General features: G+C 37.7%; 2 protein-coding genes across 2 annotated transcripts; one reads left to right on the forward strand and one right to left on the reverse strand.

Annotated features, from left to right (window-relative positions):
• Positions 1-3,606: 3,606 nt before the first annotated feature.
• LOC104241513 (ethylene-responsive transcription factor RAP2-12-like) lies at positions 3,607-6,135 on the reverse strand. The gene is made up of 2 exons (XM_009796454.2): positions 5,730-6,135; positions 3,607-4,775 (listed from the first exon to the last, which is right to left on the reverse strand). The coding sequence occupies exons 1-2, from the start codon at positions 5,968-5,970 to the stop codon at positions 3,889-3,891; spliced, it is 1,128 nt and encodes a 375-aa protein (XP_009794756.1). The 5' UTR covers positions 5,971-6,135; the 3' UTR covers positions 3,607-3,888.
• An 8,364-nt stretch (positions 6,136-14,499) lies between these two features.
• Positions 14,500-15,957, forward strand: LOC104241520 (uncharacterized). Its single transcript, XM_070149943.1, has 2 exons — positions 14,500-15,156; positions 15,355-15,957. Exons 1-2 carry the CDS (start codon positions 14,500-14,502, stop codon positions 15,955-15,957), a joined length of 1,260 nt encoding a protein of 419 aa, XP_070006044.1.
• The last annotated feature ends 4,222 nt before the right edge of the window (positions 15,958-20,179 follow it).

Here is a 20,179-nt window from a genome sequence, read left to right on the forward strand (position 1 = left end):
CAGTATCCAAATCTGCCACTCCTTGGGCGAAGCCTTCTGTTCTATGAACAACCCACTATTGAATGATTTTTTTCAAGTTCTCGCCTCCTCCGGGGAGAAAACAGGGTCAAGCCAAGCCGTAACCCGCCTAAATGGAATTAATATCTCCTTTGTCTGATTGAGAAGGGAGGGGAACTGGACTCTGCCTCTTCTATTATATTTATATTACATTACGGAGAAGTCCATTCTCGTCATGATCGATCCACGTCCTAGAATGGTGCCTGATTTGCTTAGCAATCAAAGCTAGCTTACTAAGGTAGTTTACTTTTTCATTTTGAAAAAAGAAGGCGAAGGCATTTTTCCTTGAATATTGCATGAGCTAGCCAGCAAGCCAACAAACCCCCCTTACTCACCTCAACATCTATAAAAAGAGCTCTTTCTCTTTTTCATATCGAGGTCAATCGATGAGTTAGTCCATTGAGGTCGTCTTCATCTGCTCGGACCTCGGCACAATACGCATTGTGTATCTCTTCCAAGTCGTTGGTGGGTACTTCATGAGTCGACTTAATAGTTTCCTACTCGCCTCGACCCGTTCCTGCTCAGCCCGTTCTGGAAGGCTGCGACTGCCCTCCCTTCTGACACTTTCGGTAGGGTCATCCTTACTCGGTTGAAATGGGCAATGAAGTCCCTCAGTCCCTCTCCCGGAGACTGTTTAATGGCAAATATGTTGTTCACTTTTGCTTCGGCTTTCTTGGGCCCGGCATGAGCTGTTACGAGCTTGTCTTCCATCTCTTCGAAGGTTTCAATAGAGCATGCAGATAGTTGTGAATACCATGTCAACGCTCCTCTCGTGAGGGTCTCACCGAATGTTTTCAACAAAATGGAGGATACTTGTTCCTTAGAGAGATCATTGCCTTTCACGGCGATGACGTAGTGAGTCACATGGTCCTCAAGGTCGGTTGTGCCATCATATATTTTCAGGTATGGTGGCATTTTAAAGATATTTGGTATGGCATGTAGAGCGGCATCGTCATTATATGGTTGCTCGACGAACCGGTCGGCATCTCTCTTTGGTAAGAGCTTAGGGGCGTCCGGCATCTTATCGACCCTTTCTTGGTGTTCTCTCATTCGATCACAGAGTGCTTTGTGCTCATTCTTCATTTCCTTCATCCTTTTTAGGACGACTGTGAGAGCGTCGCCACCTGCACTATTAATGACATTGTGAGTAATACATGTAATTGGAAGGAGTAGGTTGTGCTGCTTGTCTATGGTTTGTATAAGGCAAGTCCTCGTGTTTTCTGTAGCTGTGTCCCGAGCAGGCTTATGGAGGACGCTGGTTAGCATATCAGTTAGCTAAGCCTCAAGGAGCTTTTTTATAGCTGGTGGCGCCTCTTCCACCACGGATGTAGAGGCTCCCTTACCAAGAGATTTTGTGATGCTACAGTGAGGAAGGGGTGACCTACCTCACCTAGGGGAGGCGTTGTGTCTTCGTCCACCGCTTCAGAACTCTCATTGATGGCGTTCATGACGTTGGTTGGGAGATCACTTATTATTCTCGTCCTTTCTTCTCCGTTACCTACGATGTTGGATCTGTGCATGCAAAGAAAGAAGGTTTTGTTCTTGTTTTTTTTTGTTAGTTATCCGTGTTAGTTATAGATCTAGATGAAACGAAAAATTTAACAAAGAAATCCCCACAGAAGGCGCCAAATTGTTTAACCAAAAAACATAACTTCCGATTAAAATAATTGTACTTATATAATGACGGGTTAAACCTAGTTAATGATAATATCTCTAGATGTATGTTCCAAAAATGCGGTTAATGTTAAAAAGATCTGGTGGGCGATTGACAACAATACGCATTAAATATCCAAGAAGATATGAGCAATAATGGAGTAGTATCTAGTAATAAATGATAATAAATAACATTTAAGTAAATTAAAGAAATGGTTTACCCAACAAAGGACGAACGGAATGATTATTCCTCCTAACAATGATGAGTGACAAATAGATCTTAGAATATTCGAACTATTCTCGGATTTGATGGAAAAGTGTAGAATAATATGAGCAAGAATCTTGATGAAAAGGTAATGTTTGTGAGAATCTTTATCAAAAGTTTGTTTTTATCAAATATGTGTTCCCCCTCTGTTCATTATTTTTTTCCCTATTTATATGGGACATACCCCTAAATAACCCTAATAGTACAAATGTAGAGAATATCCAATGGAATATTCTTTTTAATGTCCTATTCTATCTTTCGTGGTACTCGACCTCGACCATCATTTGTACCTCGACCACGAGCCTCGTTGTTTCTTGATCGATCTCGACTAACTCTTTTCTCGATGTTACTTTGCCCTAAATATTGAGACAGATTTCGATCTATATAATATTCAGTCAAATAAATTCCCATAAATTGAAACCGAGCGAATACTATTCTAGTACTCCAACAAATGCTCTCTGTTTAATCCCACTATCTTCACTTCAAACGAAGCCGAGCTTAGGTAGCTGGCAACTTTGGCGAATTAAGATTAGGAGAGTTGGGGCCAGGGTGACGTGGTCATCCTCATCTTTTGTTAGAACACGTTATTGGATAAGATTGAAATTTTTGTTGAAAAATTGATGTGGTGGGAGCTGGGAACGTTCCCTATCTACTCAAGTATTGGGAAATGTCTTTACCTTAAATCCTTCATTAACACAACTAACAACAGTATAATCTTATTAGTAAGGAAGGATAGTGTGTATACAGACATTATCTCTACTATGAGTAGAAAAGCTGTTTCCAAATAGATCATTAGCTTTCTTCCCACCAAGAATTTCCCACCTTATTTTTGGGGTGACTCGAACTCATAACCTCTTGATTGAAAGTGAGAGCTACTTATCATCAGAGCAATCCCTCTTTATCTTTTTAAATCCTTCATTAACACTTTCCGCTTATTAGTACTCCTACTAGTATTCAATAAAAACTTATTAGTGATAGTAGATTAAAATTTTGTTTTGACATAGCAATAGCAATTATTTACATCGTTCAGCTACAAAAGTAACTTAAATTTAGTAAATTAAATCCGAAAGAAAACAGTGTACAAGATAAGAATGGAAATAAAAGAAATATTCCGTGACAAAAATAAGAACTGACCCCACCTTTTCTCACTTTCGCCAACTGAATAAAGAAAGCAGTAATGAAATTTCCACTTGGGGCACATTTCCAAAAAAGTTTGCCCCCACAATCACCACTAGATACAAACCGCCTTTCCTTTCCAATTATAGACCAATGGTTAATTTGCCTCATTAACCCTCAACAGCCTTCCTATTTTATGTTCTCATATCAATCAGGTGTCACCAACTATGGACCAATTCCTCCTACTCGGCCACATCATTCACGTATCAACAACTCCTTGAAACAATAGCAGCTTACAACCTCTTCTATAATCAAGACTCTAGTATACCATTTAAAAGATGGCATTATTGATCAATAATGCACAAAAACTTGTCACATGCTAGCGTATTTAAAGGGAAGTCTATTTTTTGGTAAGCAAAAGATTGAAGAGAATGGTTCATAGAAGCAACTTAATACTGTAGACAACAGAAGTTTGGTAACATCAAACATCAGGCATCTTCAATTGAGATCATCCATAAAATGCTAAATTTAAAATCTTTTATTTGAAATTTTGAGAGGTTAGTTTACCTAATTACATAAAACTGCTTGCTCAATTGCCAACACATTGAGAACAGCATCAGAGGGTTAAAGCATATGCTTGACTATGCCAGAGAACAAGGACAGAGATATCAAACGAGTAAACTTTCAAAATAATGCATACAACACATACTTAGTCTTGCTTGGAGACAACATAAACTGTAAACTTCACTCAAATGAAGCTTTAATTACAAAACTTAGCAAAGGGAGGGCAGGCTGGCTTAGTAGACACCTCCCATTAAAGAAGGAACATCATCAAAGGACCAAAGGTCCATAGCATTTCCACCATCCTGTGTTGCATCTGCATTGAGCAAGGCCTCAACTGATGCATCCCAATTTCCCTCAAGATATGGGATCTGCAAGAACTTCATCTGGGATTCAAAAGCCGATAGCTCTTCAGATAGCTTGTTCACAGTGTTGCCATCATCTGGCAGTGAATTGTCCGAGCAGGACTTGAGTTTTTTCTCAGGACGAGCATCTTCATGGAATTGAGTCCCATTACTTTCTAAAACAGCCGACAGAACAGATGATATTTCTGGAGACCTTGAACAAGGTTCGCCCCAACCAAAATCAGAGCAGTCAAAAGTGTTACTTCCTTCATCAGAATTGAAGTAAACATTTGTACCAGCTGAAGGCGAAAATGAGTTAAGTCCCATATCTCCAGCAGTAAAAGACACGTCCTCGTAGCCATACTGCTTTGCTGTTGGTTTCTCTTCAACAAAGCTCAACGAATCATCAGAACCACAGCCAAAGTTGTTAGTAAAAGTGGTGTTGGCCTGAACTATGTTCGAGCTCTCTTTGTGAAGTGCCTCCTGGGGATTTAGCTTCACAACACGTCTTGAAGAAGACACTGGAGCTTCATCGGGAAAGTTCACCTTAGCTTTCTTGCCTCTGATCCTCCGGGCCTCAATATCATAAGCTCTCGCAGCTTCTTCTGCAGAATTGAAAGTTCCAAGCCAGACTCGAATCCCTTTCGTTGGATCACGTATTTCAGCTGCCCACTTACCCCAAGGACGTTGTCTGATCCCCCGGTATTGATTCTTCCTCTTTCTCTTGGAGGATTTGTCAGCATTGCAGCTTGAATCATCAGATTTCACAGATTTGGAGCCTTTTGGGGAAAAAAAAATCAATTAAGCATACCAGTCATCATGAGAGCACCAAATTTTGCAACAATCAATCAAATAAAATGATAAACAGATAAAAAGAAACTCTGAAACATAGAGCACTCGCTACACAGAGCATGATCTCTGATATCACTTGTATTATATTACCAAAATCAAATTCTTCAAATAGTTTTTTCTTGGGAATCATGAGTAAAACTAAAAAATCAAAAATTTATTCTTTCTGCTGTCGCTTGTGCCAGATTACTTGCGCATACCAGCTTCCATCAATGTATGCACGTTTATTTTTCTATTTGCATCACGTAGCAAATCTTCTAGTGATAGAAGGTTCATCATCTAGAGAATCAGGGTTCATCATTTAGAAATCTGCTAAATGACCCAATTGGGTCCTAATGGGAATTTATGATCCAAAATTCCAAACAATTATATTGCTTGAAATCGTGGTTTATCTTATCCAATATATTCGTAATGAGCTAGGAAATTATTTAGTTCGGTGCTAACAAACCCTCTGATCAGATAAAAACCGAGACTGCAGGAAACTTTAAGGAGGCCCAAAGATCTAATTTTGTTTCCACACCAACCATAGTCAACAACTTCACAAATTACAACTACTTTTGGGTCTTGCTTTGTCCTCGGGTTAATAAGGAAGAAAAATAGCAACCTTTCTCCTCTTTTTACACTTCACAAACATCCTATTGCCAAAAATTATCGTCTTTTCTCCTCTTATATGAACACCCACATACTAAATGGTAAATAATTTACCCACAATTAAAAAAAATAATTTAACCCCAATTCACCTAACTTCAGCATTTTCATCACAAAGGTAAATCTCACTCCAGACACAAACAAACACCAAAAACCGCACAACATGTATAGTAAGGTTTTCAAAGCTAAAGTTTAACCCCGGAAGCGGTAAAAAAGACCAGTAAAAGAGAAATTACCGTGGAAAGCGAAGGCCTTGACTTCATCAACATCGTCGGCGTAATCCTTGAAGTCCTGAAAGTCAGCTTCAAATTCATCATCAAGTTCAAAGAACTTAGACCTCAACGTCTTTGAGTGGTAATTGCTAGGGTTTTTCTTCTTCTTACTCAGATCGGAGGTACCCCATAGCAAGTCGGCGGTAAGCCGGCGTGACGTCCGGCTAGGAGGTACTAAATCGGAGAGAATCGCACCACCACACATGAATTTCTAGTTTACTATTATCAGAGGAATATTAATCTAGAGAAAAATTGAATGGGAGAGAATTTGATTTTGATGATTTGAAGTAAAATGGATTTAAGATTTTAGGGGAAATGAATGGAGTATTATATAGGCAATTTACTTGAGCTGAAAAAAGCCTAGAACACGGTAGGAACGAGGCGGAGTTGGAAAGTGAATTACGCTTATACCCCTAATAAAGGTGATTAATTACGTGTTACCAAAATTGCCCTTGATGATCAAATCGTGTTAACTACTTCTGTTTCCTATACGTCATTGATTTATCCTCTTTTGTCTTTCATTAAATGATGACAAAGTTTTATGAGCCTAATTTCACTAGAGCTAGCAATTTATTAAAATTCCGTTTCTATTTTATGTGATGCAATTTAGTTGATCACGAAATTTTAAAAATTGAAATTTATAATTTAAGAATAAATTATGAGTATTTGTAGTTACAAATTATATTAGGATAAAATAAAAAATTTAAAATTATATTTATTTATTGGATAAATTATCATCCTTTGATAAGTCTCACCACTGACACAACCAAAACGCGGTGATCAATGAGAACTAGATTGATTAATCAAACATAAATTTATTTGACAAATATATTTTTTAAATTAGTTAATCAAACATAAATTAATATTCTCCAAAAGTATTTCTTCAAAAAATCATTTATAATAAAAGGTAATTAGAAAATAAGCAATCTATATATTCCATTCGTTCACTTTTACTTGTCCACTTATTCTAAAAATAGATTTTTAAATTTTACTTGTTCATTTTTACATATCAAGAGAAATAATTTATTTTTTTGTTCTGTTTTGCCATTAGTATTAATTATTCATTTTAAATTTATTAAAAATATGCACTAATTAATATAAATATTATGATAAATTACGTATTTTATTTATTATTTTTTAAGAATGTATAAAATTAATACTTTTAACCCATAGAGAATGTTGTGGATGTCGGCATAATTATATTATATTGCAATAACTGAAGAGGTTTGTTGAATGCGGAAACATGGGCCATTAGCCACGACTTGTTGGGGAATGGGCAATTTCGGAAAGCATAGCTTTCACTCTAACCGAAGGAAGAGAGTAAAGACATAATAAGAGAAAATGATATGAGATGTCACGGGTTTATCCGTAAAACGGTATAGTTGAATTTATAGTATAATTTATATTTTGAACTTAGCATTTTCGATGATAAAAATAAAAGCAATGTTCAGACGTTTAAATTGAGCGTAATAAGACAATATACTATAGCTTTTGTGTGCAGAATATTTTTCCCTCTCCCTACAATGTTTATTGGGAAAAATCAAGTTAACATTTGGAATTAAATAAGTGCTGACACGTCAAGACACGTGGATCAATAACAGAAAGACAGCTGGCAAAAGAGTAGTCGAAGAGGCATAAATCTTAACAGGTACGGGCAAAGATTCAAGAAAACAGAAAGGAACGGTTACTCGAACCTCTTGGTGATTTGAAGAGACATCGGAAGAATGAACCTAGATAGCAAAAAGTATAAATACGTATTATCCATAATTAATGAGCATCAATGATGGAAACCGTTATAGAATCTTCACAAAACAGTTATGATTACCAATTATAACGTTACATTAAATGTCATTAATTGCTCGTAATGGCTCTGTTATAAGAGGAAAGAAACGTATTACTTAGAAATAACTATAAAAGAAGAGAAACAATATTTGTAAGGACACAGAATATTATTGGAATACAACGATTTACCCTGCTTTCTTTTACTTATTCTGTTATTGTCAAAGTCAATTTTCTCTTATTTATTTTATATTTGATTATCAGTAACCCGAGTTCTTCTAAAATAAGCTTTGATCAAAAATTTTATTTTTTGGTTAAACAAATTAGTTCTGTTACCGGGAACTATGATAATCACCTGCTTTCCAAATCGACTCTTTTATCAAAAACAAATCATGTCAAATGTCAGCGACAATAACCAACACAATTTACCACTCCAAGAAGACCCACAACATCAGCTAAATCAACAAGGTGACTGAACTCCACCTCCTTCGCCACAACATTCTCAGCGAAAATCATGAAAGGGGGCTCCTAACAGATCTGAATCGAATGAAAATAATAGATTAGCAAATGATAAAGCTATCGATGAAGCTCTTAAAAAATTAATCGCTCAACAGGTCAGCAATGCTTTCCAGGCTTTTACCAGCCAGTTGCCGGTTGCACCCCTAACACCAACTCCAAACAACAACACTTTGGAAAATCCTTGCCCTGGACTCGTTAATTCAGGCAATGGCGGAACTCCCAGCGAATCTCGTAATGGAAAACCAGGTAACACAGTTAATTCTGATTTACAAAATTTAGTGTTAACTTTGCAGAAATAGCTCAAGGAGCAGAGCGACTGCATAGAGCAAATACCTGGAGTACCACCTGTAATCAAGGGAATAGATATGGACAAATATTCACAACAACCTTGGAAGCCAAGTGCTGCTCCTCTACCAATTCCGAAGAAATTCAAGATGCCTGATATTCCGAAATACGGTGGAACAATTGATCCACGAGACCACGTAACTACATTCACAACCGGTGTAAAGAGCAACGACTTGACCAAGAAAGAAATTGAATCAGTATTGGTCAAAAAATTTGGAAAAACACTCACTAAGGGAGCATTAACATGGTACTTTCTTTTACCCGAAAATTCTATAGATTCTTTTGCTGAGCTTGCAGATTCATTTGTCAAAGCACACTCGGGAGCTCAAAAAGTTGAAAAAAGAATGGAGGATATTTTCAAAATAAAGCAAAGAGATACAGAGCTGCTCAGAGAATTCGTAAACAGATTCCAGCGTGAGAGGATGATGTTGCCACGTGTACCTGATAACTGGGCGGCTGTGGTGTTTGCTAGTAATCTAAATGAGAAAAGTTAGAAGCCACGAGACAACTTAAGGAAAGTCTACGAGAATTTCCAGCAACGACTTGGAATGATGTTTACAACAGATACAACATGAAGCTGCGGATAGAAGAGGATACCATCACTCAGTCTCGGAAAGAGGAAATGGTAAGTTCAAGACGCGCTGAAACTGAAAAAAGGTCCGGTAAAAATAGGTACGAGCCTTACATGGGACCAGTAGGAAGAGACTCGCATTCAAAACAGGATAACCCAAGGTACGATCATAGATCAAGAGACATAGAGTCATGTTCATCATCAAGGTTCGGAAAAAGAGTGAAACACATGAGAGACGCGAGATGATGACAGAAGCTCGAGGGAAAAGATCGGCGATTACAGTTTTAATGTTAGCACCTCAGAATTAGTAGCAGTATTAAGAAGCACGGGAGATAAGGTACGATGGCCAAAGGAAATGAGATCAAACCCAAATAGGCGAAATCTTGATTTTTTGTGAGAGTTTCATAATGATCACGGTCACAAAACGGCGGATTGTAGATTGCTGCAAGGTGAAGTTGAACATTTATTAAATCAAGGGTATCTAACCGAATTGTTTAGTGAAAAAGGTAAGCAAGCGTATATGAAGAACAGGCAGGAGCCCCCTAAACCCCCTCACCAAAAAGAACGGTTAATGTCATAAGCTGAGGAGAAGAAATTAATGGTGTAACATATACGGCAACCAAAAAGGTTTCAAAATTACAATCACACACGGGGAGCGAGTTCGACATGTTTTGGAAGAAGAAAGTATTACATTTGATGATGCAGATGCAGATGGCGTGCTAACCCCATACAATGACGCACTGATAATATCTTTACTGTACATGACACTAATGTGAAATGAGTTTTGATTGATCCAGGTAGCTCCGTGAATATCATTCTGTTAAGAGTGGTAAACGAAATGCAAGCTGATGATAAGCTAATACCCAAGGCACACACTTTATCCAGTTTTGACAACTTTAGCATCATAACAAAAGGGGAGATAATACTCACCACATTCGTAGAAGGAGTTGTCAAAGACACGAAATTTCAGGTGGTAGAGATGGACATTGCTTACAATATGATTCTGGGTAGATCATGGATTCACTAAATGGATGATGTTCCATCTACCCTACATCAAGTTATCAAGTTTTCATCACAATGGGGGATACGTCAAATCTGTGGTGACCAACAAGCTTCGCGAAGTATTAATTTCGTGGCATATTCAAGCGCAAAGAGTGATGAAAAATAGCAATCACAGAATACAGTTGAGGACGCATCACCACCAACCTCAACTGGAGAGGGGCAAATAGATGTAGATTTTAGGCCCGACACTATTCATGAACCAGAAGAAAATGAAAATATCAAAATAAAGATCGAAGAACTAGAAGCTGTGGTGTTGTTTGAACATTGGACAGACAGAAAAATCTATATTGGAATCAACCTCAACCCGGAAATGAAATGTAAGATAATTGAATTTTTAAAAGCTAACACAGATTGTTTTGCTTTGTCCCATTCAGACATGATAGGTATACCACCGGAGGTAATGACTTGCAAATTAAATGAAGACTCATTGTACCTACCTATCAAGCAAAAGAAAAGGAAGCAAGGCTCCTTCAAAAACCAGGGTATAATCAGATTAAAATGGATCCTCTAGATGAAGAAAAAACTTTTTTCATCATAGACAAGGGGACTTACTGTTACAAAGTTATGCCATTCGGTTTAGAAAATGTTGGGGCAGCATACCAAAGGCTAGTGACCAAAATGTTCCAGGAACATTTAGGCAAAATCATGGAGGTAGGGTTGTTCATTCGGATCGGATATCTGAAATCCGAACCGATCCATTCAATTTTGGATTGGATCGGATTTCAGATTGTGTTTATTAAAATTTCGGATTTCGGATTGGATTCAGATTGGTATATTTTAATCCGATCCGAAATTCGAAATTATTAGGCAATGTATAAATACTACACTTTAATTTCGGATAGTCAGTACTTCTTTTACATCTTCCTCCAAGTTATTACCATTACAATTGTTAGATATAGCCATATTGGCACCATAATACTCTAATAATTGTATAAACATGAATTTTTCTTATTGTATTGCCTCTTTTACAAAGAAAATATACATATTAGTGCAACTTTGAGCATAATAATACAATCCGAAATCCGATCCGATCCAAACTTTAAAATCCAATCTGATCCGATATAATTCGGATCAGATTCGGATTGCATTTTCTAGAATCCGAAATCCGAATTCGAAATGTGCTAAATCCGATCCGATCCGATCCATGCACAACCCTACATAGAGGTGTATATAGATGATATGTTGGTCAAATAACAACAGACAGGGGACCATATTCAACACTTGACTGATACATTTCAGATTCTTCGCAAATTCAACATGAAGTTAAATTTTGAGAAATGTGAATTTGGCGTCTCATTAGGTAAGTTTTTGGGATTTCTTGTTTCTAACTGTAGCATTGAAGTAAATCTTGCGTATATTAAAGCCATCGAAGAAATTCCGGACATACTCACGAGCAAAAAAGAAGTTCAAAGGCTGACAGGAAGAATAACAGCCTTGGGCAGGTTTATTTCCAAATCATTAGAAAAATGCTTCAAATTCTTTTCATCTTTAAAAAAGCAGAACCAATTTGAATGGTCTGAAGAATGTCAACAAGCACTTAAGAATTTAAAGTCATACCTGTCAAATCCACCACTATTAGCCAAACCAAAAGATGGAGAGAAATTGCTTGTCTACCTTGCAGTTTCAAAAGTGGCGGTAAGTGCAGTATTAGTTCGAGAAGATCAAGGTAAACAGTCACCAATTTATTATGTTAGCAAATCTTTGCTAGATGTTGAGACTCGATATCCTTATGTAGAGAAACTTGTATTACCCTTGATTATGGCATCTAGGAAATTAAGACCTTATTTCCAATGTCACCCTATTTCTGTGGTAACCGCCTAACCCTTACGTAATATGTAACGACCCAACTGGTCGTTTTGCCTTTTAGAACCCCGTTCCCTTAAATAACACTTTCTGTGCTTGCATTAGCTAATTTATAACTTGCGGGGACGGTTAGTTCGGGATTTGGAAGAGTTTTGAGTGAAATATACCCATTTGATTCCTTAGGATTTTCTTAAAAGATTAAGTTTGACTTTAGTCAATATTTTAAGCAAATGGAGTCGGATTCATGATTCGATGGTCCCGAAAGATCCGTGGAAAAATATGGGACCTGGGCGTATGCCCGGAATCAAATTCCGAGGTCCCTAGCCCGAGTAATGAATTTTTATTAGAAATTGTTAATTTGAAGTTTTAAGGATTTAAAGAAACTAATTAATGATTAATTTCACAGGTATCGGGCTCGTATGTTGGTTTCGAAGTCCGGTATAGGTTCGATATATCATTTAAGACTTGTCGGTAAAATTTGGTGTCAATCCGAGTAGTTTAAGGGCATTTTGGCCCGTTAGAGGAAAATTAAGAACTTGAAGTTCATAAGTTTGATTCAATTGGTTTTAGGGGGTGATTCTTAGATTTAGTGTTGTTTCGGGCATTCCGAAGGTTCGAGTAGGTCCGTTTCGTGATTTCAGACTTCCTGGTATGTTCGGGCGGGGCCCGGAAGCCCCGAGCATCAATCGGACGAGGCTCGAGTGAAGTTGAAATTTTTGAGAAGTGCTGAAGCTGCTGCTTCTATCATAACCGCACCTGCGGTCACCTATCGCAGATGCGGCCCAAGGAAGGCCAGGCCAAACCGCAGAAGCGGCTCCGCAGACGGGGCCTTAAGACCGCAAAAGCGGTCCTAGCCCTTTTAGGCCATTTCATAGATTCGGTCCTTTCTCGCAGATGCGGTCCCCTGACCGCAGATGCGGAAATCGCTAAAGCAGTGAGGTTCATTTAATACAGGTTCTAAGTCAATTTTTACCACTTTTCACTCTTCCATTGGCAATTTTGGGAGCTTTTGAGAGAAGACTTCCACTTATCATCTTGAGGTAAGTTTATCCCACCTATTCTTAGTTTAATACTTGTGTATTAGGTAGATTAAACACTAGAATTTAGGTAAAATCAAGGGGTTAGAGCAAAACCTGGGGTTTTAATAAAAGTTAGATTTAACCACGAAAGTTGTTATGGAATAAATTAGAAATCATATATTATTGATCCTTAGGTTTTAGAGAACAACTTCCTTCGAAAAATTTTGGAATCCGGGCACGTGGGCCCGGGATCGGATTTTAGAAAACTTGTGTTAAAGAATGGAAAATTGCTTAAATAGCTAGAATTCGATCTTGTGAGTCTATATTGACTAGTTCCTACCTCATTTAGTTAGTTTGGGATCGTTCGACTCCGAATTGAGGGCTTAGACTCGTTCTTGGGATTAGAAGTGCACTTTGGAGCGAGGTGAGTCTCCTTTTTAACCTTGTAAGAGGGAATTGTCCCCATAGGTGCAATAATTGAGTAATTTGCTGCTAAATGCGGGGGCTACGTACGCACTAGGTGACGAGAGTCCGTACGTAGCTACTATTATGTTAATTGTCCGGGTAGTCTAGGACCTACATCATGTTATATTTTTGAATGTCTCTATATTTTCTTGCTAATGTGACCACTTAGGGCATGCTAGAAACTTGGAAAGGAATATAAGCAAATGTATACACTTGTTGGACACTTGTATGAATTTACTTGGAATTAAATGCGCATTCATGTATTTTCTTGATATTAATTGATATTTGTGGATCGGGCCGATTGCCTCGGTAGAAATAGATGCATCTATGGTTCGCGCCATTCGACCCTCTGGCAGTGCACAATTTATTTTCTGTTGGATCGGGCCGTCGACCTTGGCATAGTGTGCGCATGATATCTATATGAAATCTTATCCATGATTTGACCGAACAGTTGGATAGTATTATTCTTTTGTACATTCTACTAGATGCCCACTACTTGTGACACCGGATCTTGGCACACACATTAGTAGACAGTTCTTTTGGGTTGTATAATTATTATTACATATTGTTTATCATCACCTGTTTTAATTGCAAATTAAGAAATGTTGTAACCGATTCAGGTAAGTAAAATAAGAATTTATTAATACTTCCGCGTTGGCTTGCCTGACAACGGTGTTGGGCGCCATCACGTCCCTTGGTGGATTTTGGGTCGTGACATAATATATTACATAAACAGAAGTTATCTGGTAGATTAGCTAAGTGAGCTATAGAATTAAGTGAATATAACATTACATATCAACCTAGAACTGCAATAAAATCACAAGTTTTAGTAGATTTTGTGGCAGATTTTAGCCAAGGGATACGGTTAGAAGCAGAAAAAGAACTGCAGGTATTTAATGGATCTTATCCAGGTACATGAACCTTATTTACTGACGATTCATCAAATGTAAAAGGAGCAGGTCTAGGCATTGTCTTGGTGCCACCTACGGGTGAAACCATAAGACAAGCAATAAAGTGTCGTCCAATTACTAATAATGAGGCAGAATATGAAGCCGTGATTGTAGGTTTAGAGTTGGCACGAGAGCTCAGAATAGAGCAGGTAATAATCAAAAGCGACTCGTAGCTTGTTGTTAACAAAATTCAGGGGACTTATACAGCCAGAGAGGCGAGAATGCAGCAATACCTGGAAAAGGCATGGGATTTGGTCAGGCAATTTCAAACTTGTAAAGTCATGCAAATACCGAGGGAAGAAAATGCTGAGGCAGACGCCCTAGCTAATCTTGCATCTGCCGCGGAAGTAACAAATGAAGAGAATGCCTCCGTAATTCATTTATTTCATTCAGTACTCGATCAAGACAAAAACGAGGTAAATTACAATAATCTAATTTTGGATTGGAGGAAAGAAATTGTCAATTTTTTGAAGCATGGGATTTTACCTGAGGATAAGAAAAAAACTCAAGCACTTCGCAAAAAAGCTACCCGCTACTGTTTAAAGCAAGGAAATCTCTATCGAAAAATATTCGGTGGTCCTCTAGCAAGATGCCTCGGGTCTTCTCAAACAGAGTACGTGAAGAGAGAAATACACAAGGGACATTGTGGAAATCATGTCGAAGGAAGATCTTTGGTAAAAACCATGATTAGAGCTGGCTATTATTGGCCAAAAATGGAAGAAGACGCGGAAAATATTATGGCAAAATGCGACAAGTGTCAAAGATATGGTAACAACATGCATCGACCAGCTGAATTATTACATCGGGTCGTTGCACCATGGCCTTTTATGAAGTGGGGGATGGATATTGTAGGTCCACTACTACAAGCCAAAGGCAAGGTAAGATTTTTATTAGTGCTCACTCACTATTTTACTAAATGGGTAGAAGCGGGAGCTTTCAAATAGGTACGAGAAAAAGAGGTCAGAGACTTCATATGGCGGGACATCATATGCCGATTCGGGGTACCAAATGAAATCGTATGTGATAACGGCCCGCAATTTATAGGTGCATAAATTACAGAATTTTTCCAAAGTTAGAAGATTAAAAGGCTTACTTCAACTCCTTACCATCCGGTGGGTAATGGTCAAGCTCAATCAACAAATAAAGTCATTATCAATAACTTGAAGAAGAGACTAGAAGAATCTAAAGGTAATTGGCCAGAGGTGCTACCTGGAGTATTATGGACTTACCAAACAACAGCAAAAACGAGTACGGGGGAAACACCGTTTTTACTTATGTATGGAGCTGAAGCCTTAATTCCAGTCGAGATAGGAGAATCAAGTACGAGATATACTCAAGCTACTGAAGAATCTAATGAAGAAGAGATATGGGTAAACCTGGATTTACTTCAAGAAAGAAGGGAAAATGCACTAATAAGAATGGCAGCACAAAAACAAGTCATTGAGCGGTATTACAATCGTAAAGCTCATCTCAGATACTTCAAGATTGGGGACTACGTACTCAAGAAAGTTTTCCAATCTACAAGGGCTGCCAATGCAGGTAAGTTAAGTCCAACTTGGGAAGGGCCTTATAAGGTTCATGGTATCGCAGGAAAAGGACTATACGAGCTCGAAACGTTGGATGGCAAGATTCTACCTTCAAATTGGAATGATGTTCACCTGAAGAGATACTACTTCTAAGGAAAGGAAATACCACAGGGCAGGTATCCTCATTAACGATTTTTATTTTTGAATTATTAAAATTTTACTAACGATTTTAGATGATAGGCAGAAAGCTAACCCGTACTAAATGATGATTACGACCTGAAAGATACGTGGAAAGGACATGATTCCTGGTCTATGGGTTACAACTATTCTGATGGAAATTTAATGGGTTAAGCAGTCTTCATCTAAAATCGTACCTATGAGTCCCGTATGTTTTTCTTTTTCAAGTAAAGGACCAGATGGAAGGAATAGTCAAGTGCTCGAGATTTCATCCTTTAAAGCTCAAACACGTGGAGGACTATATGATATGCATATGATGTATGCATAAGGAAGGCAAAAAGGCTGAAATAATTAAATTTCAAGTCAAGCCTAAAGTCTATTCAAGTTCAGAGCGAAATCACGAGCCTAAAACACGAGTCTGAATCCATAAACCTGTGAAGAAAATACTCGTGGATACAGATTTCAAAATCTTACGAATGTTTAGGTTAAAGGCAGTATTTAGCCATGGGTCATAAAGAAACCCTTAAATTTTATTTTTTGTAAATCTGTTGTAAAGAAAACAGTTACGGAAAAGTAATAGAAGATAGCCAAATACATGTAAGGTGTTATCTAAACTTGACAAAGTTCGAATGAAAACTTTATCAATCAAAGTTATTTCAAGAAACATGTGTGTTCCTATTTCTCTTTCTGTATGTTTACACCATTATGAAGTTGAGACGTCTTCTTCATTAAGTGTCGTATATAAAAGAGCCATCTTTAATAAATTCATGTTTGATTCAAAGATCCATGAAGTTTATAAAGCATTTTTTTTAAAGAAAAAAATGCAAAAAGGGTAAGATAGAAACTCACGAATTAAGACCTTGGACTTATAAAAAAAACGAAGGCAAAGAGAGTAAAACAGAAATTCAAGAGAACTGAGTTGAAACAAATACTTTATAATATTAAGTTTAAACTAAGTATGAACTTAGTCTTAAACTAGTTGTCATTTTTACAAAGTGCCCCGAAAAGACCTGGGGACTTGTCATCACCAAAAACATAACCCCCAAATGGGACCAGGGGGAATACCACCAATTCCACCAAAAAGAAAAAAAAGGAGTCAAACCTCATAAACTTTCACTGAGGAACAGAAGAAGAGTCTAAAACGGCATCATCAACAACAGAAGGCTCGATTTGGTCTAAAGGAGTTGGGGCATCCACCGCACTTGGATTAGCTTCAACGTACTCGGGAGTATCAGCCATGGGAGAAGGAAAACTTAGGCCTTGCCGAGTCTTTTCAATGGTTTCTTTTATTTTAACTAACTCAGCATCCAAGTTGAAACCCTCTTGGCTAGCCTCCACAAGGTATCATGGTGTGTGTTCAAAATAGCCCAACTCACTTCAACATTAGCTTTATCCTCAAGGACCTCGTAATCTCTTTCCCATTGATCAATTTCATTCTTGAGCTCCTCCCTCTCAACTAAGGCAGCATCATAAGAATATTGTAAAGGGGCGAGTGAACTCTCCAAAAATCTGACCTTATCAGAAGACACACGAACATCTTCTTGGGTCTGGGTGAGAGTCTGAACAAGTTCACCTGCATAAACTTCTTTCTCGCCCAATAAGACCTTCAACCTTCTAATCTCTTCACTGGCTTTGGAGAGTTGTTCGGAAAATGATGATTCAAGGAGATTTTTATCCTTGCATGCTTGATTGGAAGAAGCTTTTTTAACTGCTAACTCTGAAATCAAGACTTTCAACTGTTGCCCTAAGGTACACTTATTTTCTTCTAAAACTTTCATGTCAAATTGAAGACTTTCATATTGTTCTTTTCAATTGTCTGCTTCAACTTGGTAATCATACATCAACTGCTCTGTATGGGAAACCCTTTTCATCATCTATGTACCAATGAGATTGATCTAAAAAAGAAGGGGTAAGAGTCTTAATAAAAGGAGAATGGAGTAAAATGTAAAAAGAAGTCAATACCTTCAAAGACGATTGTACTATGCCATTCATCCAAGTCAAAGAACTATGACTTTCTAGCTTGGACTTTTCAACCAGACCTATCAAAGGTTTCAACCATACGTCCACCCGACCTGACTTTTTCAAAAGATCCGTCAGCAGGGAACTCAATGGTAATCTGCTTCATCGCTCTACTCCCACTTGAAGAACCAATCTCAGCATGAGAAATAGTAGCAGTGGGGATTGTAGAGGAAGTCATAACAGCTTTGGGCGGAGCAAAAACAGTAGTAGCAAAAATTGGCAAAGAACGTTCCACAGGGGAAAACACGGTATAAGAGGCAAGAGGTACTTCATCAGACACCAAATCCAAATTTTCACTATCAAACCCACGAGAAAAGAGATATTCATCAGAGTCGCGAGATGCCATTGGAGTATCATCATCAGAACTTACTAAGGTGGCTTCAACAGGCTCGGTTATGGGAACAGAACGAGGAGGAGTAGCTTCGTCGTCTGAAAAGACACGTCTTCTGGCCCACGGCCTTCTAACCAAAGAGCTTCGATCCTGTTCTTCTTCCTTCTCGGAACCCTGGTCACATCAACCTTCTTTTTCGATGAAGAACTCAAAATTATATCTTGAGCTCTTGCCAAAGAAACCCTGGAAGGCACGATTGCTTCGGCACTTACACCGCGAATAGGAAACCCTAATAAAAAGAAGGGTCAAATAAATTCAAAGGGAAAAGATGAATGAAAACAGAAAAGGGGTGAAATATTTACCATGGGTTTTAACCTTCCAACCAAACCTGTGTGAAAGATTTTTCCAAGATCTATCATCCATTGGAGCAACAATCAATAATTTCTCTACCCAACCACGGAAATTGGAAATCTTATCAACAGTTCCCATGGTTGCTAAAAAAAAGAGAAAGTTAAAACAGCCACGGGAAAAACAAATCCCTTCAAAATGAAGAAAAAAAAGAGAAAAGAGAAAGTTGCAAAAGTAAACTTACGTGCAAAATTCCACTTTTCAGGGAATGGTACATTCTCTTCACCAACTAATCCAACAGTAGGAGCAACAATAAAATAGACTGCAAAATTACAAATCCAAACAATCACGTACGACTAAAAATAACAAAATAGTAGTAGTATTATTTCTTGGAAATTAATCGAAGAGGCATAAACCTTAACATGCACGGGCAAAGATTCAAGAAAACAGAAAGGAACGGTTACACAGACCTCTTGGTGATTTGAAGAGATATTGAAAGAATGAACCTAGATAGGAAAAAGTATAGATACGTATTATCCATAATTAATGAGCATCAATGATGGAAACCGTTATAGAATCTTCACAAAACAATTACGATTATCAATTATAACATTACATTAAATGTCATTAATTGCTCATAATGGCTCTGTTATGAGAGGAAAGAAACGTATTACTTAGAAATAGCTATAAAAGGAGAGAAACAACACTTGTAAGGACACGAAATATTATTGGAATACAACGATTTACTCTGCTTTCTTTTACTTATTCCGCTATTGTCAAAGTCAATTTTCTCTTATTTATTTTGTATTTGATTATCAGTAACCCGAGTTCTTCTAAAATAAGCTTTGATCGAAATTCTTATTTTTTGGTTAAACACAATGGTTGTTAATCCTCTTATTTATAATCCTATTTAGAGAGACAAGATCCTCAAATCAAACTCCTTTCGAATGAGAATAAAATCGTCATTGATGTCTGTATAACGGTTGGTCTTGAATATTGATATTCTCTGTAACGGTTTCTCATTAAATGCTATCCGATATCGGATTTTTGAATCTTTATTGTCAGCTGCTCTACCTTCGGGATCCGTCTAACACCGATCACACACTCACGTCCAATGCCAATCATCTACTGACTCATGTTTCACGTGTCTTTGGATCCACATGTCATTTTATCATTCGGCCAACTATCAGCACCATTTTAATCCCATACAAAATATCGGTGCGGCGAATAGAGAAGGATTAGCAGTAATTAAGATCCTAAGCCAGACACAGAAGAATTCAACGCGCACAACTAGAGATCGATAGACGTAAATACTGTACAAGAAAGAAAAACGTGCAAATTATGTACATGAAAAGTAATGAGAACATAGGACCGAGAAAGGAAAAAAATAAAGTTATTTATTAATTTCAATATTAGCGTTTTTCTTTTTATAGCTAAACCTGCAATTTGAATGGTTTCAGCTTGTGAGTTGCCATTTATTTGTGAAATGAGCATAGGTCA

Source organism: Nicotiana sylvestris, chromosome 6 (assembly GCF_000393655.2).
Source record: "Nicotiana sylvestris chromosome 6, ASM39365v2, whole genome shotgun sequence".
Taxonomy (NCBI): domain Eukaryota; kingdom Viridiplantae; phylum Streptophyta; class Magnoliopsida; order Solanales; family Solanaceae; genus Nicotiana; species Nicotiana sylvestris.

Excerpts from the sequence above, each read along its gene's own strand:
- LOC104241513 (XM_009796454.2), bottom strand. The coding sequence starts at position 5,970 with ATGTGTGGTGGTGCGATTCTCTCCGATTTAGTACCTCCTAGCCGGACG. Across the intron at positions 4,776-5,729 it reads CAAGGCCTTCGCTTTCCACG|GCTCCAAATCTGTGAAATCT; the intron begins GTAATTTCTCTT and ends TTTCCCCAAAAG.
- LOC104241520 (XM_070149943.1), top strand. The coding sequence starts at position 14,500 with ATGCAGCAATACCTGGAAAAGGCATGGGATTTGGTCAGGCAATTTCAA. Across the intron at positions 15,157-15,354 it reads TACTACAAGCCAAAGGCAAG|AAGATTAAAAGGCTTACTTC; the intron begins GTAAGATTTTTA and ends TTCCAAAGTTAG.